The 26760-nt window shown below is 43.0% G+C and overlaps 1 protein-coding gene across 1 annotated transcript in view; it reads right to left on the reverse strand.

Annotated features, from left to right (window-relative positions):
* Positions 1 to 3995: 3995 nt before the first annotated feature.
* The window catches only part of LOC126235404 (E3 ubiquitin-protein ligase Iruka-like), a 72710-nt gene continuing 49945 nt past the window's right edge, over positions 3996 to 26760 (reverse strand). The window contains exon 2 of the mRNA XM_049944125.1: positions 3996 to 4181. Within this exon, the coding sequence (XP_049800082.1) occupies positions 3996 to 4181 (186 nt within the window). The remainder of the gene's footprint in view (positions 4182 to 26760) is intronic.

Genomic DNA, 26760 nt, shown 5'->3' on the forward strand with positions numbered 1-26760 from the left:
TGTTCATGAGATTTGGGATTCTTACAAACTTGTTTTTCACTCCACCGATTTTTATTCAAATCTCTATACGTGTTCACTTAAGAACTACGTTCTCAAAAGTACAGGGTGTTTATAAATGAATATCTGGATTTTAACACTTTATAATATTTATTATACTAAAATTACAGTTGTAAATGATATGTCAAAAGAAAGAGCAACTCAAACAGTTCTACCAAAAACCTTATAAATGTTCAATGTGAGAACCATTTGTCACACGGCACACATCAAGTCTGTACCCAAGCTCTGGATAGGCCGCAAGGGGCCCAATGACAGGGGCCGGCCAGGGTGGCCGAGCGGTTCTAGGCGCTACAGTCTGGAACCGCACGACCGCTACGGTCGCAAGTTCGAATCCTGCGTCGGGCATGGATGTGTGTGATGTCCTTACGTTAGTTAAGTTTAAGTAGTTCTAAGTTCTGGGGGACTGATAACCTTAGAAGTTAAGTCCCATAGTGCTCAGAGCCATTTGAACCATTTGAACGAATGACAGGGCTTGCTTTGCATGGCCTCCACGTTCACCCGACCTAACGCCATGCAATTTCTTTCCTTTGGGGCTTCATCAAGGCTCGTGTGTACGTGCCTCCGCTACCAGCAGACCTCCCTGAATTAAGAAACCGGATTGAAGCAGCTGTTGCTACAATCACTGAAGACACGCTTATCAACGTTCGGGAAGAACTCGGCTATAGACTTGATGTGTGCCGTGTGACAAATGGTTCTCACACTGAACATTTATAAGGTTCTTGGTAAAACTAATTGAGTTGCTCTTTTATATTACATCTCATTTATAACTGTAAGTTTAATATAATAAATATTATAGAGCGTTAAAGCCCCGATATTGATTTATAAACGCCCTTTGTATGTTCGCTTCATCTACAATTAAAGCTGAGAGGGACAGAATTTATGAAATTTCTACGTAAATGAAATTTTCAGCTGCTTCAGTAGGTCCGTGTTGGTGTCGAACTTCAAGACATGTGCTTGCGGGAATGGAGACTTCGAAATAAATTTTTATTATTATGATTTGCTCAGATCTTCTCCATTTAGTATGTGTTGTAGGATACAGCGTGAAAACACGTGTGCATCGTATGAATTACACTTATAAGGTGTAATTCCTACACACATACAGTGTCATTCAGGTGCCCCTACCGGTTAGTTCTATGCAAGCCCACATGACAGAACAATGGTGTTGGCCATTTCACTCTGGAGTTGTGACGCACGTTGTCAAAATGTCACAGAATAACTGGTAAAGTATGCGAGAACATCTTAAACATATTGTGCAAATTTTGTTTATGAAACTATTTTAGTACATTAATGCAGCGAGTTATATATTAATCTTTTCAGTAGGTTATGTAACGGAAGGTTGTTACTTCCACGCTTCGTATTTTGATATCCCCTGTTATTTTCGTTGTTTCCGATGGTGAAACACACTTTATAAGGCACAGATATAACCCATTTACGAAAGATTAAATACTATAAAAGAAATAAACTTGCAGATACATCTAAAACCTGTTTGACCACACCACTAATTACACAAAGAATAATTGGAGTCACTAAGATAAGTACACTACTGGCCATTAAAATTGCTACACCAAGAAGAAATGCAGATGATAAACTGGTATTCATTGGACAAATATATTATACTAGAACTGACATCTGATTACATTTTCACGCAATTTGGGTGCATAGATCCTGAGAAATCAGTACCCAGAATAACCACCTCTGGCCGTAATAACGGTCTTGATACGCCTGGGCATTGAGTCAAACAGAGCTTGGATGGCGTGTACAGGTACAACTGCCCATGCAGCTTCAACACGATACCATAGTTCATCAAGAGTAGTGACTGGCGTATTGTGACGAGCCAGTTGCTAGGCCACCATTGACCAGACGCTTTCAATTGGTGAGAGATCTGGAGAATGTGCTGGCCAGGGCAGCAGTCGAACATTGTCTGTATCCAGAAAGGCCCGTACAGGACCTGCACCATACCGTCGTGCTTTATACTGCTGAAATGTAGGGTTTCACAGGGATGGAATGAAGTGTAGAGCCACGGGTCGTAACACATCTGAAATGTAACGTCCACTGTTCAAAGTGCTGTCAATGCGAACAAGAGGTGACCGAGACATGTAACCAATGGCACCACATACCATCACGCCGGGTGATACGCCAGTATGGCGATAACGAATACACGCTTCCAATGTGCGTTCACCGCGATGTCACCAAACACGGATGCGACCATCACGATGCTGTAAACGGAACCTGGATACATCCGAAAAAATGACGTTTTGCCATTCGTGCACCCAGGTTCGTCGTTGAGTACACCACCGCAGGCGCTCCTGTCTGTGATGCAGCGCCAAGGGTAACTGCAGCCATGGTCTCCGAGCTGATAGTCCATGCTGCTGCAAACGTCGTCGACCTGTTCGTGCAGATGGTTGTTGTCTTGCAATCTGTTGACTCAGGGATCGAGAGGTGGCTGCACGATCCATTACAGCTATGCGGATAAGATGCCTGTCATCTCGACTGCTAGGGATACGAGGCCGTTGGGATCCGGCACGGCGTTCCGTATTACCCTCCTGAACCCACCGATTCCATATTCTGCACGTCATCTTCGTGGTGTAGCAATTTTAATGGCCAGTAGAGTATGACAGAAGTGAGGTATTATCTTGGTCCAAGAATACCGTGCAACACATGGCTAGTCCTCACTTGCATTTATTACAGTATGATTTCGTTTGCTGACAGTCACCTAATGCTATGAGAGGGAACTTATATCGATTACGTGGGTGCGACTGCCTGGGTGCCGTTACTGGTACAGACGTAGTGCGGGTTGCATAAAATGCAAACGGTAGCGGCAGATGAATGATCCTATATGGTGAGTAGTTGCATGAGATACACTGTAAGGAGTATGGCTGCAGTCTTGTGTTACTTTAATTTATTAGTTTAACCCCCTTTGATTATTCCGTTGCTCTATGAGGAAGTTCTTGCCATCAGAGAATTTTAAAATAAACTTAGATTGTGTTTATTTACACGTGGGTCATATTTCGTACAACGGGGTAATGTTTCAGGGCTGTAATACCTGGGGACACAGTTTTTTGTGTATACACAAGTTGAAGTACGGGTGGTTATAATTAAAGTACATCTGCTCACGAAGATCCAATGTGGGCTGTAATTATCGTATGGCAGCGAAACTTGCTGGATAAGCTAATGTGTTAATGCGGAACCAGTTTACACTGAAAAAAAAAGTTCCAATTCAATCACTAGGTGCAAATCTGGCACTGTACAGCATCTCGTCGATGTCTCCAGGGTTCGTATTGAACAATATGTGTAGGCGGAATAACAAAATCAATCTTATATGTCTTTCTTGCATTCACAGCGCCAGATTTGCTACTGGTGGCGCAAATTGGCACTATTTTTTCCCCACCATAAATGGATGCTGCATTAACTCATTAGAATATCTACCAAGTCTCGCTGTCAATAGTTATAGCGCACACTGGACGTCTGTGAGTAGCTGCACTTTAATTATAACCACCAGGTACAAAGTACTGCAAGGCTTTCAGTATGAATGTCGGGGTAATTACAGTGAATTCAGAATAGCAAGGCGTAATCTGAAAGGAATCGTCTGCTTGTTTAACAGCAGTAGACAGTTACTGTGGTAATAAATTCTTAGTAATTAAGCTAACGTCTTGTGTAATAAGACAAGGCGATGCGCAGTACAGAAACCACTCAAGGTCTCGAGTGAGCTACCCTCGTCACGCCTATCCACTCTTAAACAAATACCGATTCACAGTTGAGCACGCGTCTCTGTCGCGGACAGACCAGGTATTTAAATTCTGAAGAAGGGAGAAAAAAAATTATTTTCGCCGCCCATCACTTAGCATAACAATGCGAGACGTAATAGGGCAGAATGCGCGAGCGGCTTTATTCGCGTCCGGCGGCTGTGAATAACAAGCGCGCGCGGGGGGATACATAATTCATTCGCTACCGCCCAGCTGATGCATATTTAGGGCCGGGATGAGCGCCGTGGCAGGTCGGAAGCGATTAGCGACGCTCCGCTGCGCGCGCCACACAATGGCGGCCGAGACTCGAGCTGGCACTTTGTCTCTCAGCGAGAGCTCCATTTCTGGAATGCTGGCCACAATGTTGCGCGGGCTTGCCCACTGGAAATGCCATCCGTCAGTCCACACCAAACAGGTAGAGGGTAAGTCCAGAACAAGCAGCATCCAGCCGCGATCCTTCCCCTCCCTTCACATGTTTACTTATCCACTGTTTCCAAGCCTCGGCAAAATCTTTAAATGCCATTTTTGATTAGACTTTACCGTGACTAAATTAACTACTGACCTGACTCATAAAACCCAACAGATCCACCCACACGCCAACAGTCTATACCCTCCGTCAGCTTGATATACGAGTATATACAGGGTGGTCGGAAATTCCCGTTACGAAATTCTAGGACTTGTAGGGGGTAGTGAGTACATAACATTTTGAATAGGAACCCATGTCCGGAAACGTATCGTTTCCGTTCTACGACAGTTTCAATTCAAATGTGTACCTCATCAACGTCTGCTTAGGGCAAGAGAAACGTCGCAGAGTTCCATGTCCTGGTATACAACAGGATAGACACGACGACGTGTACTACGTCAAACGATCTCTAGATGTCACTTATTGTCTGCTTTGCTGTGAGACCGAGTCAATACCTATGCGTCACCGATAGAGGAAACATGGTGCAGTACACGTTTGCGGAATACACAGACTCGCTCCTTGTGTATGGCGAAGCTGGAGGTAACGGAAGAGCTGCTAGTCGGCTGTATCACGAACGTTTTCCACACCGTCACACTCCATTGCACAAACTGTTTGCCCACGTTACACAACGGCTAAGAGAAACGGGTACCTTCACCGTGAGGAGGCAGGACTGAGGTGCCGCACTCCCGAATTTGAAGAAGGTGTACTGCGTCGCATTGATTATACCCCGTCAACGAGTTCGCGAACAATTGCGCATGCAATGGCTGTTAGTCACAGTACCGTCTTGGACGTCCTGCATGAGCAACAATTACAACCGTACTACTTACAAAGCGTACACGCTATGGGTCCAGCAGACTTTCCACAACGCGTCGCCTTCTGCACATGGTTCCTGCACCGTTGCATCGACGCGCCCCTGTTTCCACGTCGAGTTCTCTTCACAGACGAACGTAGGTTCACAAGGGATTGTGTTCTGAATGTTCGAAATAGCCATGTCTGGACGGACGAAAACCCTCATGCCATGCATGTTCAGGGATTTGAAGACAGGTTTGGAATTAACGTGTGGGCAGGTATTCTGGGCGGTCATGTGACTGGACCATACCTCCTTCCATCCAAGCTCACGGGTCCCGCATACTTAGTCTTCCTACGACACGTACTGGACCCGTTCTTGGAAGCTGTGCCATTGAATGTCCATCAGGAAATGTGGTTTCAGCATGATGGAGTACCACCTCACATTTCACTGGCTGTCCGGAGTCATCTCAACAGACGGTATGGTGAGAGATGGATAGGCCGTGGTGGTCCAACCGCGTGGCCGCCACGATCGCCGAATTTAACCCCTATGGACTACTTCTTGTGGGGTCGTATGAAGAGCCTAATTTATGAGACACCTGTAGAGACAGAGGAAGGTCTGCTGGCACGAGTTGTGGCCGCTGTACAAGACATTGAAGAGACACCAGGTGGGATGGAGACAATGTACCATAACATGCTTCGGAGGTGCAATGTGTGTAAAAACATTGGTGGTCGCCACATTGAGCCGCTGTTGTAATGCATCGGTACGTTGCGGCTGGCGCCGTAGATGCTGGGTTCTTGTTGTTGTCGACTAATGTAAACCATAAGTTGTAAGTTGTAACGCAAATGCGTAAGTAATAACGGAACGAGTCAGTATTTTTTTCAAATGGATTGCAACAATTGTACTGGGTCACGCCTAAGTTCACTCCTCACGTGGGTGTGGATGAGATAATCATCTGCATTGAAACTGTCGTAGAACGGAAACGATACGTTTCCGGACATGTGTTCCTATTCAAAATGTTATGTACTCACTACTCATGTCCTAGAAGTTTGTAACGGGATTTTCCGACCACTCTGTATATATATATACTGAGGTGATAAAAGTCACTGGAAACCTCCTAACATCGCGCCGGACCTCCTTTTGCCCTGTGGAGAGAACCAAATCGACATGGCATCGTCTCGACAAGTCGTTGGAAGTCCCTTTGCAGAAATATTGAACCATGCTGCCTCTAAAGCCGTCCGTGGTTGCGAAAGTGTTGCCGGAGCAGGACGTTGCGCACGAACCGACCTCTCGATAATGTCCCATAAATGTTCGTTGGGATTCATGTCATGTCAATTCGCTAGAATTGTTCTTCAAACCAATCGTGAACAACTGTGGACAAGTGACATGGTGCATTGTCACACATAAAAATTCCATCGTTGTTTGGGGAACATGAAGCGTACGAATGGCTGAAAATGGTTGCAAAGTAGCCAAACACAACCATTTTCGCACAGTTATCGGTTAAGTTGACCAGAGGACCCCGTCCATTCTATGTAAACACAGCCCACACCATTACGGGGCCACCACCAGCTTGCACAGTGCCTTGTTGACAACTTGGGTCCATGTGTTCGTGGGGTCTCCTACCATCAGCTCTTGAGCAACTGGAATCAGGATTCACCTAACGAAGCCACTGCTTCCCAGTCTTCTAGGGTCCAAACGATATGTTCACGAGCCCAGAAGAGGTGTTGCAGACAATGTTTTGGTGTTAGCAAAAACTGGTTCAAATGGCTCTGAGCACTATGGGACTTAACATCTGTGGTCATCAGTCCCCTAGAACTCAGAACTACTTAAACCTAACTAACCTAAGGACATCACAAACACCCATGCCCGAGGCAGGATTCGAACCTGCGACCGTAGCGGTCGCACGGTTCCAGACCGTAGCGCCTAGAACCGCTCGGCCACTCTGGCCGGCTTGGTGTTAGCAAAGGCACTCGCTACCATAGCCCTTTAACGCCACATTTCGCCACACTGTCCTAACGGATACGTTCGTCGTCCGTCCCACGTTGATTTCTGTGGTTATTTCACGCAGTGTTTGTTGTCCGCTGGCACTGACAACTTCTACACAAACGCCGCTGCCCCCGGTCATTAAGTGAAGACTGTCGGCCACTGCATTGTCCATGGTGAGAGGTAATGCCTGAAATTTGGTATTTTCGGTACACAGTTGACACCGTGGACCTCGGAATATTGAATTCTCTACGATGAAATGTCCCATGAGTCTCGCTCAAACTATTAATCCACGTTCAAAGTGTGTTGATTCCCGTCGTGCAGCCATAATCACACCTTTTCACTTGAATCATCCGAGTACAAATGAGAGCTCCTCCAATGCCCTGCCCTCTTATACCTTTTGTACGTTGAAAGGTCTCTGTTGGATTCCTTTCATGTTAATTTCTTAAATTTGTTGTCATTTGCGGCATAAATTCCTCTTCTAAATTTCCTGTGGTGTTTCTGACTATCTGGGAGGAGACTGAGCAGTGAAACGTGTTACTTTTACACATAAACAAGAACGATCTGTCACACTACTACACTTTAAAACACAGTTTATATGTAATTCATGTCACACAGTCTCATACGGAACCTACATCCGCTTTCTTTTATATACTGTATATGATAAGATACTGTCATCCCCCTTCCCTTCTGTGTGAAAGAATGAATGAGCAAATGTATTTCTAGTTGCATGCTGGATGGTAGCAGACAAGCCTGTCTGCTAGAGAACAGTAGGACCAACGTCGGAACAGGTAGCTACGCTTTCTAAATGCAAAGAGGTTTCTATCCTTAGTATGGTCCTGTCAGTCCCTTGTCATATTGGTATAGGAAGCTGCCTCTCTGGTCACTTCCGTTTTCTATACGGAAGCACCCTTGGTAGGAGCCCAGGTCAGTCTGTCCGTGGCGAGCGTCTGAAGTCGTAAGATCTCCGGCTAAGCGCGTCTCTGCTAAGTCCGTAGGACAATGGATTTCTTAAGTTCAGCCTAACTGAAAATTTAATCACCTTTATTTGAGGTTTAGCTCTAAAATATCTAATGTTACCTTAAATTGCAACGCAGTGTATTTCGAGTGTGAAGTTCAGAAAATCTTCCAGTAGTTGCTTTGTCACTACTTTGGGAGTAAAGTGGTTCAAATGGCTCTGAGCACTATGGGACTCAACTGCTGAGGTCATTAGTCCCCTAGAACTTAGAACTAGTTAAACCTAACTAACCTAAGGACATCACAAACATCCATGCCCGAGGCAGGATTCGAAACTGCGACCGTAGCGGTCCTGCGGTTCCAGACTGCAGCGCCTTTAACCGCACGGCCACTTCGGCCGGCGAGTAAAGTGGAACCACGTGTTGATCAGTAACTCTAACTAAGATCATCAATCTTAAATGCGAATGTGCGTGAGATTATAACGTCTCGTCTTGACAATATTTTTCAATATAGCAACTTTTCTTTATGTTCAACCCACGTGGGGTGTACTTTGTGAGACCAGTACCACGTGCTTATACAACTGTTTGACCCATCAGGTTAATAATAAGACGATAGTAACCAATTCGAGGTTTTTCTTTAGTAAATTGCGTTTCGATGTAATTTATTTTAATTATCAAAATTATTGTGGAGTTACACTCTTTGTGTAAACCAAGTTGACCACGTGAAGCGTGTGGTGTAAGCATCAAAGTAGCCCTCAGCTATTCTTTTCGGGAAGATTTCACAGAGAGTTAGTATGAATTTAGTATACCAGAGTGTGGTAATTTCATGACGGACAGGATTGAGCTACGAACGTAACTTCTTTGGGTGAAAATTGAATCGGTTGGTTGTGGTTAATTTCCTCTTGCATATGTTTCAACATTCTTTGTGTGTTATTTTATGAATGAAGTGTTGTATGCAGTCTCCCAATCTTGGCTCCATATTTGATGTGTTCCGTAAGATTACAAACTCACATTTTCACAATCCTAAATAAGGCACCAGTTTAGTTATGAATCAAGTTTAATGTGCTGAAATTTCAATGATCAATGTTAAAATAAATTTCCAAATATAAACTGATTGATTTCTTTTTATTTAAATTCTCTTTTATATATATATATCACCGGTTGTCGTATGACTATTAAAAGATTATAATTAATGTTAGTCTGGTTGGGAATTTGGTAAGCTAGACTGGATACCTGGTGAAACAGTTGCGCAGTAATGCAAGGTTAACTTCCCCAGACAGCTCACAGCTTTTAACCCACTTTTATGGTCTTGTCTATCAGCACCGCTTTCATAACGAATTAATGTAACAACATTACAACGTGCACGTCTCTATCCCACGACTTTTATTATCTCAGCGTATGTGTTAATACGGCGTGAAGGCCAAAGATCATTTCTTTCTCTTGCGGAAAAATCCTAAGTGGTGAGTATGGGGATCTTACTCACAACGCTAGCAGTGAGTAACAGGTTGGGAATTTGGTGGGATGGGGAGGGTGCTCGGATGACCAAGGCGGTTAAGGCTATGGTTCACGTGAATTACCGCAATGTTCGGCTTTCTCAGATTTTTCCTATGCGGTCAGTCACGTCCTTAATGAATGGCAGGAAAACTTTCGATTTCACCGGCGCTTGAGCACCACTATGGTATCTATGCGGTGGTCTTAACGCTCTTTTCACCTCAGCGAATAAATAACCATTCTTGAGCAATGCAGTGGTGAGATGTTTTAATTCTACGTCAAGCAACTGTGGTTCACAAATTTTCCTTGCTCTATGCCTCGCTTTTGTTGTGGGTCTGGTTCAAACCCCGGTGTCGATAACGGTCTGCGTGCGTGGGCTTTCAGTAGACTCTGTGGCCCAAGCTACCATCTTATTTCTTGAAAAACAAGAAAATTTAATCTTCCGTCTGCCTCCTCCTCCTTCGTCAACTGAATCTTCGGATTGATTCCGTTCAGAGGTTTGTGAAAACGATCCAATTCCTCCCTGCCACGCCGCCACAAAACAAGCGTATCATCCACGTAACGGAACCCAATATTCGGTTTCTTGTTCGCAGTTTCCAATGCCTGCTCCTCGAATTTTTCCTTATAGAAGATCGCTATAACCCAGCTTAAGGGGCTCCCGATAGCGACACCATCCGTCTGTTAATAGACCTCTTCGTTCCATTTGAAATAGTGGTTGTGAAGCAATGTTTAAACAGTTCCGCGACACCAGGAGGAAAAATCGGATTCAGCTGTTGCAAGACTTCTCGTATGAAGAAAACACTGGGTGGTACGAATTTCCAGAATAACAACGAAGTAATTTTCGAGGCGGAAAGTTTTCTGAACAGGTCTCTGTGACGTTCTCCGGATGTATGATGGGTGAATTATGTGTAGGACTAACGCTGCTTCCAAGTTTAACGGTCGCAGCTTGATTTTTTCTAGGTGGTAACTAAAATATTACGACTACTCCTCGCAGCTGTACGCGGCGCGTCTACCACGCCGGCGTGTTCCGTGAGCTGGCGGTCGCGTGGTGGTGCGGTTGCCTACCGCTGCAGGGGCGAGCCCGCTCGCGACCTTCGGCGCCGAACGCTCAGCGCCGACATCCGTCTGTGTGGACCTCCCGCGCGCGGCGCGACGAATCCCGCCTAACGTCGTCTGTTCTGCCCAATTATCGCTGGCTGTACACGGCGTGAAGCCACTCCTCGCCAGCTGGGCCGTCGCTGCCGCACTGACAATCCGGCAGCTGCCGGCGTGGGTCACGGTTTAACCTCAGTCCCGGTTCCACCGATTCACGTTTCCTGAGAATCGCATCAGCCTAATTATGCCACGGTTCGTTACTGGTGCCTAAGACTAAATCCTTCACAGACGCTGCCAACTGGGTGCAAAATTTTTCCATCCGGCATTACTAAGAAATAGGGAAATAAACGCTTTTTTCCGTGTCACTCTCAGTTTTGAAAGTTATGAAAATTGTACGTGTTTGGAGAGTTTCAAGACACAAACATTAGATTAGATATATTTTTTGTTGCATATATCCATCTCGAGGAGAACGTAACAGATGTAGAACACGCCATGAAAAGAATAAATAACAAGGGAATTTTGCCGTCTTATGACTATATAAAATCTTATTTGCACCAGACGCGTTTCGTTTTATTTAAAGCATCATCAGCAATCACTGTAACAATTGTGGTTTAGCTTACAAATACCTTTAAGTAGATCACAAATAGTTCTCTCGTTTGTCGAACCCATTTGTAAACAAAACCACAGTTGTTTTGTTTGCAAATATCTTTAACTAGATGACAAAAGCTACTCAGGTTTGTTGAAACGACTGTGAAAAAAAACCAGAATTTTTATAGTGGCATTGGTGATTGAGGCCTCAAAACCAAACAAATTACAAGACCACATAACATAAATTTAGAAAAAAGATCTGTTAATGTTACCTCCACATGTACTAAGTGAAACCATCGTTATGGATGTAGAATAGGTAATAAAATCGTAAAAGTATCTTAATTTAAAATGTGAAAACAAACTTACTACGAAACATCTAAATGTACTGTATAACACCCTGAGCTGAACATGGGAGTTCATAGACTATTGTAGCGACACATAATCAAACAGGGCATAAGTTTACAGCACTTACTTACACCCGTCACATTACTGGACTGAAGCAGTAAAGAAATCAAATTTTACGTAACACTCAAGTTATTTGACATTGTTCAAAATGTATACGTCAGTTGGTTCTGCTAGGAAATTAGTCAGTGGAATACGATTGGCTATCAATAAATCCTTTGCGCTCCTCTTCAATAGAACTTTATTGGTAACTGAATATTGTGTAACTGTTGTCAAGTTATTGAAAAAGTGTATTCCTGAATAATGGGAGTCCTTTCTGGACCAAACTGTCTTTTAATATTTATGTAGTCTATTGCTCCATTCAATATTGGTTACATAAATTGAGATGTTGGTTTGAGAAAGAGGTAGATTATTTATGAAAAAATTTCATCAGAAATAACAACACTGGAAGCACTTAGTATCCCCAGTTCTTTGAAGAGACCTCTGCAAAATATTCTTGATGTCACACCACATATAATTCGTATTACACACTTCTGGATTTTGTAAAGTTAACTTGGCACGATGAATCACCCCAAAAATTATCGTGTATGACATTATGGAATGAAAGTAAGCGAACTACGTGAGCTCTTTTTTATCACCTGACAAAATCAATATTAAAAATAAGGATTTAGGAGTTTCGGCAGTTGTGTGGTATGCTCTTCACGTTTGTGCTAGCTGTAACTAGTATCCTCAAAATTTAACATTATGAACCTCTGCTATCTGCTTGTCGCCGTATTTTAGATATCACTGGGAAAAAATCTCTTAAAAGGTCTGAACTGCATATTGTGTGTATTTTCAAATTTTAGAGAGAACGAATTGGCTAGGAATCATTTATTAATGTCTATGAAACTTTAATTAACTGATGTTCCTAAAACGATACTTGATTTTCTATTTATTGCAGTATTGGCCTCTGGTAGTATTACCGATGATAGGTCATTAATTTACGTAAGAAAATGGAAGGGTCCTAAGATGAAAGTTTGTGAGAAACAACATGTAGTTAGTTCCCAGTTGCATAATGACAGATAGCTTAGCACAGAACAGTGATTATTAACGTGAGTACCTGATTTGACTAACGTCTTTGACATCAGTGTCATTGCTAATTTTACCGGTTTAATGATGTTACGATGCTGACCATGCTAAGTAACCAACACGGACTCAGTTCAGAGGAAGAAACTGAAACACGTGCAATATGGCAAACGATGACACTTGCTTGATTGATTACCTGTAATTTGTTAGAACTTCTTTGTAATATCCATTGCGAGTGATACTTCTATCGAGTTACTTTTAATTAATTTTAGGCTTCATATACTTCCAAGTTAGTCACTCTTCGACTGTTAAAAACAACACTCGTTATTTTGAATGTGGTGACACTATGATCAAAAAAATGGATCCACATCTGGAAGAAGCGACCTTCCTATCCCCGTGGGACTAACCAGATATAGTTTTTGTGTGGCTTCCTGTGAGCAATTCAAACTTATTGGATTACGCTTTCTTTGAAAGAGGCAAAGGTCGATGTCCTGCGCCTCTTTTGTTCAGTCTAAATGTGTGCTATCTCTTATATGAACTCTTTGTTAAATGTCTTTCTATCGGCATTCTTGCAGAGTCGTATTTAATTAAAATTGGAAAACTACCATGAACTCCACCATAGTCTTGGTTAGGAGAAACTGACTGTCTTGACCGCCGCTTTGCTGTCTTTCATTACCAGCGCTCAGGCTCAAATCGACAGACGTATGTCAATACAACCTCACGAAGAAAGCACGGAATATGGCAGCGCCCCAGAGATTATGTTGATATCTGAAGCAGAACATTAGCAGCATGACAGCTCCCAACGAAACAAATATGTCATCTATCTGAAGTTTTACACGTTTCGATGTTGCAACAGAAATAAGATTTTTTTGTTAAGGATATGGTTCATTACAGACAACAGATGTCTGATTGTACCTATCCATACGACTGCACTCACTTACACTGATGAGCCAAAACATTATGACCACCTGCTTAACAGCGTTGTGACACGACTGTCACATATCGGTATGTGATGATATTTTCATTTTCCTACCACTATTTCGTGGGTATCTTATTGAAAGTACTGAACACGCTTTCCTGGTAGGAAAGACTCGCTTCTTTCTCCTTGGAAAACTGAGCTTTCAGTGCTATCTCTAGTTCCTGTTTGTCGGCAGAAGGCGGTCAGTGTGTTTCATTGGGAAGTGCGAGCATCCTACAGCTACATATACATGAACAATCTGCAAATCACACTTAAGTGCCTGGCAGAGGGTTCATAGAACAATCTTTAGTTATATTTACCATAGTTAAATATAATTGAGGACAAAGCATATGTAGGGTAATTAATAAATTCTGTAAAATAATTATAATCTTCCTAGTGTTAAGTACGTTAAAACATGGGCAGTCATATTTACACCAATGATGAACGATAATTAAATATAATTGAAAACAAAAGCATATGCAAGTTAATTAATAAATTTCTGTAAAATAATTGCAATATTCCTAGTGTTAAGTGTACTTCACACACACGGTCCATTGATAGTGACCGGGCCAAACGTCTCACGAAATAAGCATCGAACGAAAAAACTACAACGAACGAAACTTGTCTAGCTTGAAGGGGGAAACCAGATGGCGCTATGGTTGGCCCGCTAGATGGCGCTGCCATAGGTCAAACGGATATCAACTGCGTTTTTTAAAAATAGTAACCCCCATTTTTATTACATATTAGTTTAGTACGTAAAGAAATATGAATGTTTTAGTTGGACCACTTTTTTCGCTTTGTGATAGATGGCGCTGTAATAGTCACAAACGTATAAGTACGTGGTATCACTTAACATTCCGCCAGTGCGGACGGTATTTGCTTCGTAATACATTACCCGTGTTAAAATGGACCGTTTTCCAATTGCGGAAAATGTCAATATCGTGTTGATGTGTGCCTGTTGTGATCAAAATGCCCAACGGCCGTGTGCTATGTATGTTTCTCGGTATCCTGGACGACATCATCCAAGTGTCCGGACCGTTCGCTGGATTAGTTACGTTATCTAACGAAACAGGAAGTGTTCAGCCACATGTGAAACGTCAACCACGACCTGCAACAAATGATGATGCCCAAGTACGTGTTTCAGCCGCTCTAGCGGCTAATCCGCACATCAATATCAGACAAACTGCGTGAGAATCGGGACTCTAAAAAACGTCGGTGTTGAGAATGCTACATCAACATCGATTGCACCAGTGCCATATTTCTATGCATCAGGAATTGCATGGCGACGACTTTGAACGTCGTGTACAGTTCTGCCACTGGGCACAAGAGAAATTACGGGACGATGACAGATACTTTGCACGCGTTCTATTTAGCGACGAAACGTCATTCACTAACAACGGTAACGTAAACCGGCATAATATGCACTATTGGGCAACGGAAAATCCACGAGGACTGCGACAAGTGGAACATCGGCGACCTTGGCGGGTTAATGTATGGTGTGGCATTATGGGAGGAAGGATAATTGGCCACCATTTTATCGATGGCAGTCTAAATGGTACAATGTATGCTGATTTCCTGCGTAATGTTCTACCGATGTTCCTACAAGATGTCTCACTGCATGACAGAATGGCGATGTACTTCCAACATGATGGATGTCCGGCACATAGCTCGCGTGCGGTTGAAACGGTATTGAATAGCATATTCGTGACAGGTGGATCGGTTGTCGAAGCACCTTACCATGGCCCGGACGTTCACCGGATCTGACGTCCCCAGATTTCTTTCTGTGGGGAAAGTTGAAGGATATTTGCTATCGTGATCCACTGACAACGCCTGACAACATGCGTCAGCGCACTGTCAATACATGTGCGAACATTACGGAAGGCGAACTACTCGTTGTTGAGAGGAATGTCGTTACACGTATTGCCAAATGCACTGAGGTTGACGGACATCATTTTGAGCATTTATTGCATTAATGTGGTATTTACAGGTAATCACGCTGTAACAGCATGCGTTCTCAGAAATGATAAGTTCACAAAGGTACATGTATCACATTGGAACAACCGAAATAAAATGTTCAAACGTACCTACGTTCTGTATTTTAACTTAAAAAACCTACCTGTTACCAACTGTTCGTCTAAAATTGTGACCCATATATTTGTGACTATTACAGCGTCATCTATCACAAAGCGAAAAAAGTGGTCCAACTAAAATATTCACATTTCTTTACGTACTACACGAATATGTAATGAAAAATGTGGGTTCCTATTTAAGAAAACGCAGTTGATATCCGTTTGAGCTATGGAAGCGCCATCTAGCGGACCAATCATAGCGCCAGCTGGTTTTCCCGTTCAAGCTAGACAAGTTTCGTCTTTGTAGTTTTTTCGTTTGACGCTTATTTCATGAGATATTTGGCCCGGTCACGATCAATGGACCACCCTATATATATATATATATATATATATATATATATATATATATATATATATATATATATATATACTCAAAAGTAGCGTGCTCCTATAATGCGCCTAGTACATTTGCAGATATCACTTGTTCCTGTATCAAAATGACAAGTGTCCCTAATGCATCCAATGTATAATGCTTCCGTTTTATATACTTGAAAATGGCCTAAGGGAGAAATTGTACAATCGTACATGAAATAAAGAGAATGACAGCTGAAGTCATCATGAAATCTATCAATAAAACCTTCACAATAATTCTCTTTCATTCCGCTCTCGAACAGCGCCCAGAAAAAACGAACACTTTTATCTTTTCGTGCGAGCTCTGATTTCCTTTATTTTATAATGATGATTATTCCTTCCTATGTAGGTCAACGTCATCAAAATATTTTCGCATTCGGAGGAGAAAGTTGGTGGCTGAAATTTCTTAAGAAGATCCAGCCACAACGAGAAACACCTTCGTTTTAATGGTCCACCCCAAATCCTGTGTCATGTCCGTGACAGTCTCTCTCTCTTGTTTCTCTATAACAAAAAACTTTCTCGATATCCTCAGCTAATATTATGTGTTAAGGATCCCACATTACGCAGCAGTACTCCAAAAGAGGACAGACAAACATAGTGTAGGCAATCTCTTTAGTAGATCTGTTGCATCTTCTAACAGTGCGGACAATAAAATCAGTCTTCGCCTTCCCCATAACATTTTCTAGGCCTTCTTTCCAATTTAAGTTGTTTCTAATTGTAATTCCTAGGTATTTACTTGAATTTACGCCCTTTCGCTTTGACTGATTTTTCCCAAGTGAGTTGACCGGTTTCGCAGAAGTTGGGGCGCGGCTTGGTTTTGTTGGCTAGAGTCGGCACCTATCCTGCTGGGGGCAGCGACCGCCGTACCGCCGCTGCCATCCCCAGACAATGACTGAACAATAATTATCTTCTCTATATGGCATCAAAGAACGGGATGCCGTGGCCCCGCCCGAGCAGAACGAGAAAATCGGCTGTTTTCGTTCCAAATTTTTGCTGGATCCAATCACTCCTGCCACTGTGCTTGGTGCGAAGAGGTTGACCAATCGGTGGGACACTGCTCCAGGCCATTACCAACGTCTTGTTTGTTACTATGACTTTTGTATGCCAAGAGTGGGAAATTTATGCTGTGTTCCTCGGATTTTACGTGAAATAAGCGATATTCTGGTTCGTCAAGTAGGCAACAGCATTGAGTTGTCATCCCCATGCGCTGTTTCTATTGAAAGTTGAGAATTAAGGGCGGAGAAGGAAGTTTCTGGACTATTCGTCTCCCGGCCGCCATCTGGGGCTGACTGGTGCACGCTAGCTGATTTTTGGGGAAATTTGTCACAACTGTGGTAGTACTATTCATACTCTAAGCAGCTTCCTACTGGCTGGTTCTGCCACAAAATTTGTGGTGCGTATTTGATTATAATTTTAGTCTCTTTTTGATTCGTTAACGCTGAATTCGCGAGTTACCCAGATGAAGAAATCTCGTTGCATTTTCTCGGTATATTAGTCCTTCCCAAGGTGTTAACGTCACTTTGTGTAACTTATATTGACATGTTAACGACCTTTACCCTCCATCAGTTTCATGTGACTTGTGTGCATCATAAAGAAGAAATAAAAATCAGTTGTACTCAGACGTGATTTAAATTTCAAGACCTCTTACTTGTTATAATTACAACAATTCCGTGGTCGGCGATCCAGAAACCGTACCTTGACCAACAGGGTCTCCGGATGTCTCCCCAATAAAAAAAGAGGTGCACAACGAAGGAATTATCCGAATGGGATGGAAAGCGATGGATGTGATGTACATGTCCAGAAAAATAAATGATTACAATTTCAGAAAGATTGGACGACTTTCAAGAAAAATAGTGCTGTGTCTAGACAAGACAGTCTAGACACAAGGGAGGTAGCCGAAAGGGCACGCGTCAACTCAAGCCGTCTTGCGTTAAGTCTGGAACAGGATACGTGATGAAAGCTATAAAGAAAAGAACGGAGTTTCTCGTATACTTAACTTTAATTCTTTGTGGTACATTTCTCTTGATAATACAAGTGAGACTCTCTCCAGATATGGTTAATGGTACAAATGGCGCCTTGCTAGGTCGTAGCCATGGACTTAGCTGAAGGCTATTCTAACTGTCTCTCGGCAAATGAGAGAAAGGCTTCGTACGTGTAGTCGCTAGCAATGTCGTCCGTACAACTGGGGCGAGTGCTAGTCAATCTCTCGAGACCTGCCTTGTGGTGGCGCTCGGTCTGCGATTTAAGCTACCACCTAGCAAGTGTGGTGTCTGGCGGTGACACCACAAACAGTGTCATAAATTGAGCTAGTCAACAACGCGAGGTTTCACCTCTGGCCCTTATGCAAGCAGTTATTCACCTTAGCACTGACTGATAAGAGTTTTTGGATATCCTGCTGAGGCATGTCGTGCCAAATTCTGTCCAGTTGGCGTATTAGATCGTCAAAATACCGAGATGGTGGATGGACCCTGCCCACAACTGAGAAACATCTGCAGACCTTGACGACCAGGGCAGGTGTTACAAGCACGACGACAAGCAACATAACCTTTTGCCATGTTTGGACAGGCATTATCTTGCTGAAATATAAGCCCGAGATTCTTTGCCTCGAAGGACAACAAAACGGGGCGTAGAATATCATCGACGTACTGTTGTGCTGTAGGGATGCCGCGGAAGACAATTATAAAATGAAATAACTTCTGACTGTCGCGTCCTACAGCGAGAAACAGTCGGACTAGTATCCCACCGCTGTGTGGGGCGTCTCCAGACACGTCTTTGCTGGTAATCGGGGCTCAGTTCGAAGCGGAACTCATCACTGAGGACACCTATACTGCAGTGAATCAAATTCCAGGCCGAAGACGTGTCTAGAAACGCCCCAGAGAGCGGTGGGATATCAACCTGATAGTCACCCGCCATATGGCCGGACAACCGAGAGTGATGGAATGGGAAGCCATTTCTTTTCGTAATAGGACTCCTTTCGTTGTCATCCGCGGCACCCTGACAGCACAGCAGTACGTCGACCATATTCTACGCTCCATTCTGTTGCCCTTCATGGGCAGCCGTCCTGGGCTTACAATTGCCCACGAAAATGCCCGCCCGCACACAGCGTGAGTTTCAACTGATTGTATTCGCACTTGCCAAAGCCTACCTTGGCCAGCAAGGTCTCCGGATGGCTCCCCAACTGAGAACGTTTGGAGCATTATGGGCGGGGACCTCTAACCACCACGGGATTTTGACGATCTAAAGAGCCAAGTGAAGAGAATTTGGCACGAAATCTCTCAGGAGGGCATCCAACAGCTCCGTCAATCAGTGCCAAGCCGAATAACTGCTTGTATAAGGGCCAGAGGTGAATCAACGTGTTATTGAGTTGCTCAATTTGTGAAGCTCGCTCTCTTGAATAAATCAGCAATTTTTTTCTGGAACTGCAATCTTTTTTTGTCTATACGTGTACGTCACATCTACCGACTTGCGTCCGTTTCGGATAATTCCTTCTTGGTGCGTATTTTTTTGTCTCATGTTGTATATCCTATTGCATACTAAAGTCATTCTCACTGTTACAGTGTTTTCATGGTGTACAGTGGCCAAACACCACTAACTGCTGTTTGAAATGGAGGAGAGACCCCCCTTCGAGTTTCAGTATATTGGTCCACCTATGGAATAAAATACAGCAGCCGTTCTGCGTGTCATGGATTCGGGAAATCCTTAATAGGTTTCCGGAGCTATGAGGCACCATATGTGTACCCATGGGCCATGTAGTTCTCGAAAATTACGGGCGGGTCGTTAGTGGGCGCGCAGCCGGCGCTCGATACCTCCTCAAAGCCTAATGCACAAGTAGTGTAAGTAGGCTGTTTAGGTTTTTATGTTGGTAACGCCACGTAGCGCTCTGTATGAAAATCACTGATTGTGCTGTGTGCAGTCTGCGTCTGGTTGGCAGTGTTGGAATATTCGCTATTGTAGTGTTGGTCAGTTGGATGTGGACAGCACGTAGCGTTGTGCAGTTGGAGGTGAGCCGCCAGCAGTGGTGGATGCGGAGAGAGAGATGGCAGATTTTTGAGAGGTCACTATAAGCGGACGATCTGGACGTGTGTCCGCCAGAAAAAGGAAATTTGTAAAGATGGATGTCATATATACAGGGTGTTACAAAAAGGTACGGCCAAACTTCCAGGAAACATTCCTCTCACACAAATGAAGAAAAGATGTTATGTGGACATGTGTCTGGAAACGCTTAATTTCCATGTTAGAGCTCATTTTAATTTCGTCAATATGTACTGTACTTCCTCGATTCACCGCCAGTTGGCCCAATTGAAGGAAGGTAATGTTGAATTGTGGAATCACGTCATCAACACAAATTTTCTGTGAACGTTTGGGCAGGCATTGTTAGGTGATGTCTTGATTGGGCCCCATGTTCTTCCACCTACGCTCAATGGAGCACGTTACCGTGATTTCATACGGGATACTCTACCTGTGCTGCTAGAACATGTGCCTTTACAAGTACGACACAACATATCATGCACGATGGAGCTCCTGCACATTTCAGTCGAAGTGTTCGTACGCTTCTCAACAACAGATTCGGTGACCGACGGATTGGTAGAGGCGGACCAATTCCATGACCTCCACGCTCTCCTGACCTCAACCCTCTTGACTTTCATTTATGGGGGCATTTGAAAACTCTTGTCTAAGCAACCCCGGTACCAAATGTAGAGACTCTTCGTGCTCGTATTGTGGACGGCTGTGATACAATAAGCCATTCTCCAGGGCTGCATCACCGCATCAGGGATTCGATGCGACGGAGGGTGGATGCATGTATCCTCGCTAACGGAGGACATTTTAAACATTTCCTGTAACAAAGTGTTTGAAGTCACGCTGGTACGTTCTGTTGCTGTGTGTTTCCATTCCATGATTAATGTGATTTGAAGAGAAGGAAAAAAAGTGAGCTCTAATATGGAAAGTAAGCGTTTCCGGACACATGTCCACATAACATATTTTCTATCTTTGTGTGTGAGGAATGTTTCCTGAAAGTTTGGCCGTACCTTTTTGTAACACCCTATATATATATATATATATATATATATATATATATATATATATATATATATATATAATGCGCTCGCTGTTTTGCTGTAGTTCGAGTAACGAAGATTTTTGTGAAGTAAGTGATCCATGAAAGGCATAGGTTATTGTTAGTCAGGGCCATTCTTTCGTAGGGATTATTGAGAGTCAGATTGCGTTGCGCTAAAAATATTGTGTGTCAGTTTAGTGATGATCAGAATAAGTAAAGAGAAAGCTGTCTGAGTACGTTGAGTTTTGCTCAGCTGATTGTAAATTAAATAATGTAAGAGGTTTACCAGCACAGTAATTCATAATTTTTCCAAGGGTACGTTTCAGAAGTTCATTCAAACTGACACTAACCGTGGGCGCCATTCGCGCCAGAGTCACTCCTGGTGGGTGTTGGAATGTTTATTCGGCGAAGTCACAGCCAGTTTCACGCGTGATCCTTGTCGGACCCTAAATGTGACTCCGTCTCTGGTGATGTCTTAGTGGACGGGTCGTTGAACTTGAATATTTATTTTTAGCCGAAACGGTGCTGTAACGAATAGCATCGCAGCCACCGCCTACGGCTGCCGGTGAGAATGACGTCAAAAGAGATGGTGGAGGGACGGGGAAGAGGCGTGCTATTGTCTCGGCTGGCGGTGGTCATTCGCCTCGCGACCGCAGGTGGTCGCGCGAATAGTGAGTGACGGGCGACCAGATGTTACGCAAGCGCGCTGCCGTGGCGCATCGCTGTGTTTTCCTCGCGTTCGCGCTGTTGCGGGCGCAAACAGCAACCGGATCCCGCGCTATCCTTGCAGACTGCGTTGCGTCACCCCAGTACAGATACTGTGCGCCGCGGCAGCCCTGCGGGCTACGGTGAAAGCTGCGCCCGCTCTGCCGGCCCGGACCACTCTGCAAACACTAACAGATCCGTGTCTGCAACTGCTACAACGTGCGTGTTTATTTTACCGTGGGCGTTTCGTTTCAATTTAAAACAGCTGTCTGGAATGAAAGACACTGACAATTCTGTTTTTGCTTTTTTTTTTTACCTTTCAAAGCCGGCCGGTGTGGCCGAGCGTTTCTAGGCGCTTCAGTTGGGAATCGCGCGACCGCTACGGTCGCAGGTTCGAATCCTGCCTCGGGCATGGATGTCTGTGATGTCCTTAGGTTAGTTAGATTTAAGTAGTTCTAAGTTCTAAGGGACTAATGACCTCAGATGTTAAGTCCCATAGTGCTCAGAGCCATTTACCTTTCACAAATTAAAAACAGTTCTTTTCAAACGATAATTAAGTGTGACTTCTACTTACAGCCTTTTTGTCTCATTTCCGCTTACATCCGGAAGTGTCGTCTGCATGCACCTCACCCTCCCCCCCCCCTTTCTCCGTCTCATTTTCAAAAATCACCCTCTGTTTGCAATGGAATTGGTCAGTGGACAAACGGTAAGGTAGTATGTTATTCCTATCTAATTATAAAAAACTGGAATGAATTGTACTCGATAACCAAAATATTGTTAACAGATCACAATAACGTTGCTTTTAATTTTAAGTGAACAAACAGTAAGGTAATATGTTATCCCTATTTAAGTATAAAAAAACCGCAACGAATTATTCTTAACTAAAAATGAAATATACTAAAAAGATATTTTACAGGTTTTGAAGAGACGTTTGAAATTAATAATTATTGTTATTTTTGTAATTTATTCTGGATGGTAATTTAAAAGCATTTATAAAAGGAAGAACTAATCATATGAAACTTCCTGGAAGATTAAAACTGTGTGCCGGACCGAGGCTCGAACTCGGGACCTTTGCCTTTCGCGGGCAAGTGCTCCTCCAACAGAGCTACCCGTCCTCACAGTTTTACTTCTACCAGTACCTCGTCTCCTACTTTCCAAACTTTACAGAAGCTCTCCTGCGAACCTTGCAAAACCTTGCGAACATGTCCCGAGTTCGAGTCTCGGTCCGGCACACAGTTTTAATCTGCCAGTAAGTTTCATATCAGCGCACACTCCGCTGCAGAGTGAAAAATCTCTTTCTGGAAGCTAATCATATGTAAACTCTCTGGATGCAGAATCTAAATTTTGTAACATCGCAATACTGTGAGCATTTTGTATCTTCTTTCTTTTTGAGCTGACTTATTTTGGCGCGAGTTACTTGCTGTCGGTAAGTGGTCTGCCAGTCTACCTACCAGCTGAAGAGAAGAAGAATATGTTGCTTGTCTAATTGCTTCCTAAATGTAGAGTTGAGCCAGCAAGATTCAATAAGTTTGATATTTACAGCTGCAACTATTATTATACGTGTTAATGTTATGCACAGATGAAAAACGCGAATATCTGTTTGTAACTTGGTGCAGTCAGTTATCTTCTAGACAACAGAGTCAAGAAGACGAAGAAATTACGAAGGACTACAACAAGAAAGTTAATTAAAACTAATTTTCTTCGACAATCTTCACGTAACTGGCACATGAATTCTAATTTCTACACCTTTTTGTGAGAGTGATGTTTGATATTGGAAAGAGCCACGTCGTTGTTAAAGACGAGGTTTGAGGTGACATTTTTTATATTGTTGCAAAATTTAGTAAAAATTGAAGGTGGAGGACATTAGACGTTCGTCTACTTTGCATTCTGTAGTAGCCACATTTTACTCATCTCTCTTCCCCCTCCCTCCACCCCTCAATTTAAGCCATTTGTTCCCTCACTATTTCGTACCAAACACCTTTTACCTAAATACATTTAGAAGCAAATAAAACGACATAGTACACATATGGCAAAAAGTAGATCAAAATAACGCGTTGTCGATGAAGTGAAAACCAGAACTAGCTGCAACAGTACACAACAGACATGTGTTTAGCAAAGAGAATATTAATGAAATTTAGTGGTGCAATATTTTGTCGTGTTTTACGTCAAAAGATGTATAATACCGCAGGCAAAATCGTAATTAGGCCAAAACCACCAGTGACAAACGCAGTACTACTTCAAAAGTTGCATACAGGTACATCCAGATGAAAGATGAGACAAGACAAAAATTCTGCAAGTAAAAAAAAATGTTCAAATGTGTGTGAAATTTTATGGGACTTCACTGCTTAGGACATCAGTCCCTAAGCTTACACACTACTTAACCTAAGTTATCCTAAGGACAAACACACACACCCATGCCCGAGGGAGGACTCGAACCTCCGCCGGGACCAACCGCACAGTCCATGACTGTAGCGCCTTAGACCGCTGAAAGCAAAAATCACACGTCAATATAATTCGAAAACAATCGATTTTAGATATAGAAGCAAGGCGGGCGTGGTACGTTCCTTTCCGGACAAATGGAACGTGTATAATAAAATAACCACGCATTTATCACTACCGTAAAAGTGGGCACTTTGTGTCACTTGTTTGTACTATAGCCTTATAAAAATATATACCAAGACATTTAATTTCCATATATACGAGGATTTTTAACATTCAGTCTCTAATTTTCATAGCAATAAAGTTTTTTATGCAATGAGCTATTTGGCAAATGGTATATTAATTGTCACGAATTTACCCTTGAGATCAGGACAAACTTAAAAGGTCTAAGCCAGGGGAAGTAGATTTCAGTTAATCTTTCACGAAGCTAAGCTAGCCTTTTTTTTTTTTTTTTTTTTTTTTTTGCAGCTACAACTTTGTTTCAGATTTTCCCAGTGTATAGAGTTTTCTTTAATCCATACGCAGAAAAATGTCTGCCACAGAGTTTGCCAGTTTGGTGAGATTTAATCTGCAAATCTTCTTAAAATCGATATAACTATTGGCTTACACTCATCGAAACAATATAAGGAAGAAAAAAAACTGACCTGAATTAAGCAGCGTTACTTACTAAATAAAATTGTTGTATACTTTTTACCGTAGCTGTTCAGTGGAAGCGCACGAGGAGAAAAACACCAAGTCAAAACACTTTTAACACAATCTTCCGCGAGGAAGGTAGTTGCATCAAACAGTCTGACACTTAATTTCAAGTTTGTGGAATGAGAGAAAACAGAATCATTACATATCTAATACAATATTCTCAACAACTGTATGCTATGTGTGGAAACAAAATTATGGGAAAGAAAACATTGTTTCTTTTAATAAACCATTCACAAATGACCCTAATTTCATTTTTAATTTTCATTTAATGTGTGTGAAATCTTATGGGGCTTAACTGTTAAGGTCATCAGTCCCTAAGCTTACACACTACTTAACCTAAATTATCCTCAGGACAAACACACACACCCATGCCCGAGGGAGGCCTCGAACCTCCACCGGGACCCGAATTTCGTTAATGAGACTTATTTTGCCCGCATCTCGTGGTCGTGCGGTAGCGTTCTCGCTTCCCACGCCCGGGTTCCCGGGTTAGATTCCCGGCGGTGTCAGGGATTTTCTCTGTCTCGTGATGGCTGGGTGTTGTGTGATGTCCTTAGGTTAGTTAGGTCTAAGTAGTTCTAAGTTCTAGGGGACTGATGACCATAGATGTTAAGTCCTATAGTGCTCAGAGCCATTTGAACCATTTTTTTAGACATTTTCTAAAATTTCAACTGTTACACTTGTTTTTGCAGGTGTCTGTGCTGTCACAATGCTCCCCCTTCAATCTACGGAAACAATTTTTTTTTCGCTTTCTTACACAAGGGTCAGCACAAATAAATTATACTCGACAAACACGTTTTTCCACACGTGACCAGATCAGGTATAACGCACGTACTTGTAGCTTCCACCACTAATGGCAGCACTATGCAAGAACACACACTATCGGAGAGATATCTGTTTCTTGTTAATCCAGGTTACAGTATTTAAGGAAAAAAAGCTGAAGTGCGCTTTTGTCAAAAAGTAATACCTTAATCATAAAGTTTCCCACTTTTACGGCACCGTACATGAAAAGCGGCTTAGAAATACTTTTAATAATTGTAAAGCAACAACAGACACTATGGCCCCACAAATAAAGAAAGTAACAGTAAGGCTTACAATAGTCCTGTGATGCTCACAATGGCCATGGACTGTTATACAGCCGGCCGGCGTGGCCGAGCGGTTCTAGGCGCTACAGTCTGGAACCGCTACGGTCGCAGGTTCGAATCCTGCCTCGGGCATGGATGTGTGTGATGTCCTTAGGTTAGTTAGGTTTAAGTAGTTCTACGTTCTAGGGGACTGATAACCTCAGAAGATAAGTCCCATAGTGCTCAGAGCCATTTGAACTGTTATACAGCAGTGCTATGTTCGAAAGTGGTTTTCTAACCACGCCAGTATCCGTCAGATCATATTGGTACGAAATAGTGACACAAACAAGCTGACCTTGGACAAAAAATATATGGATTTCAACTTGTACAGGGGGCACGTGGCAGTCTATATAAAGTAATAGCTTCTACTGCTCATCTTTTCTTACAGAAAGAGTCGTGTCGCATCTGTAAAGGGAAGAGGAGAAAGTTAACAACGATAGACAGGACATCACATCGAATGATATCCGCAACATACGTTCTATAACCGGACTGACAGCTATTTCCTGAACCTAAACAAGGGTCCGCAGCTCGTGGTCGTGCGGTAGCGTTCTCGCTTCCCACGCCCGGGTTCCCGGGTTCGATTGCCGGCGGCGTCAGGGATTTTCTCTGCCTCGTGATGACTGGGTGTTGTGTGCTGTCCTTAGGTTAGTTAGGTTTAAGTGGTTCTAAGTTCTA

Source organism: Schistocerca nitens, chromosome 2, assembly GCF_023898315.1.
Source record: "Schistocerca nitens isolate TAMUIC-IGC-003100 chromosome 2, iqSchNite1.1, whole genome shotgun sequence".
Classification (NCBI taxonomy): Eukaryota; Metazoa; Arthropoda; class Insecta; order Orthoptera; family Acrididae; genus Schistocerca; species Schistocerca nitens.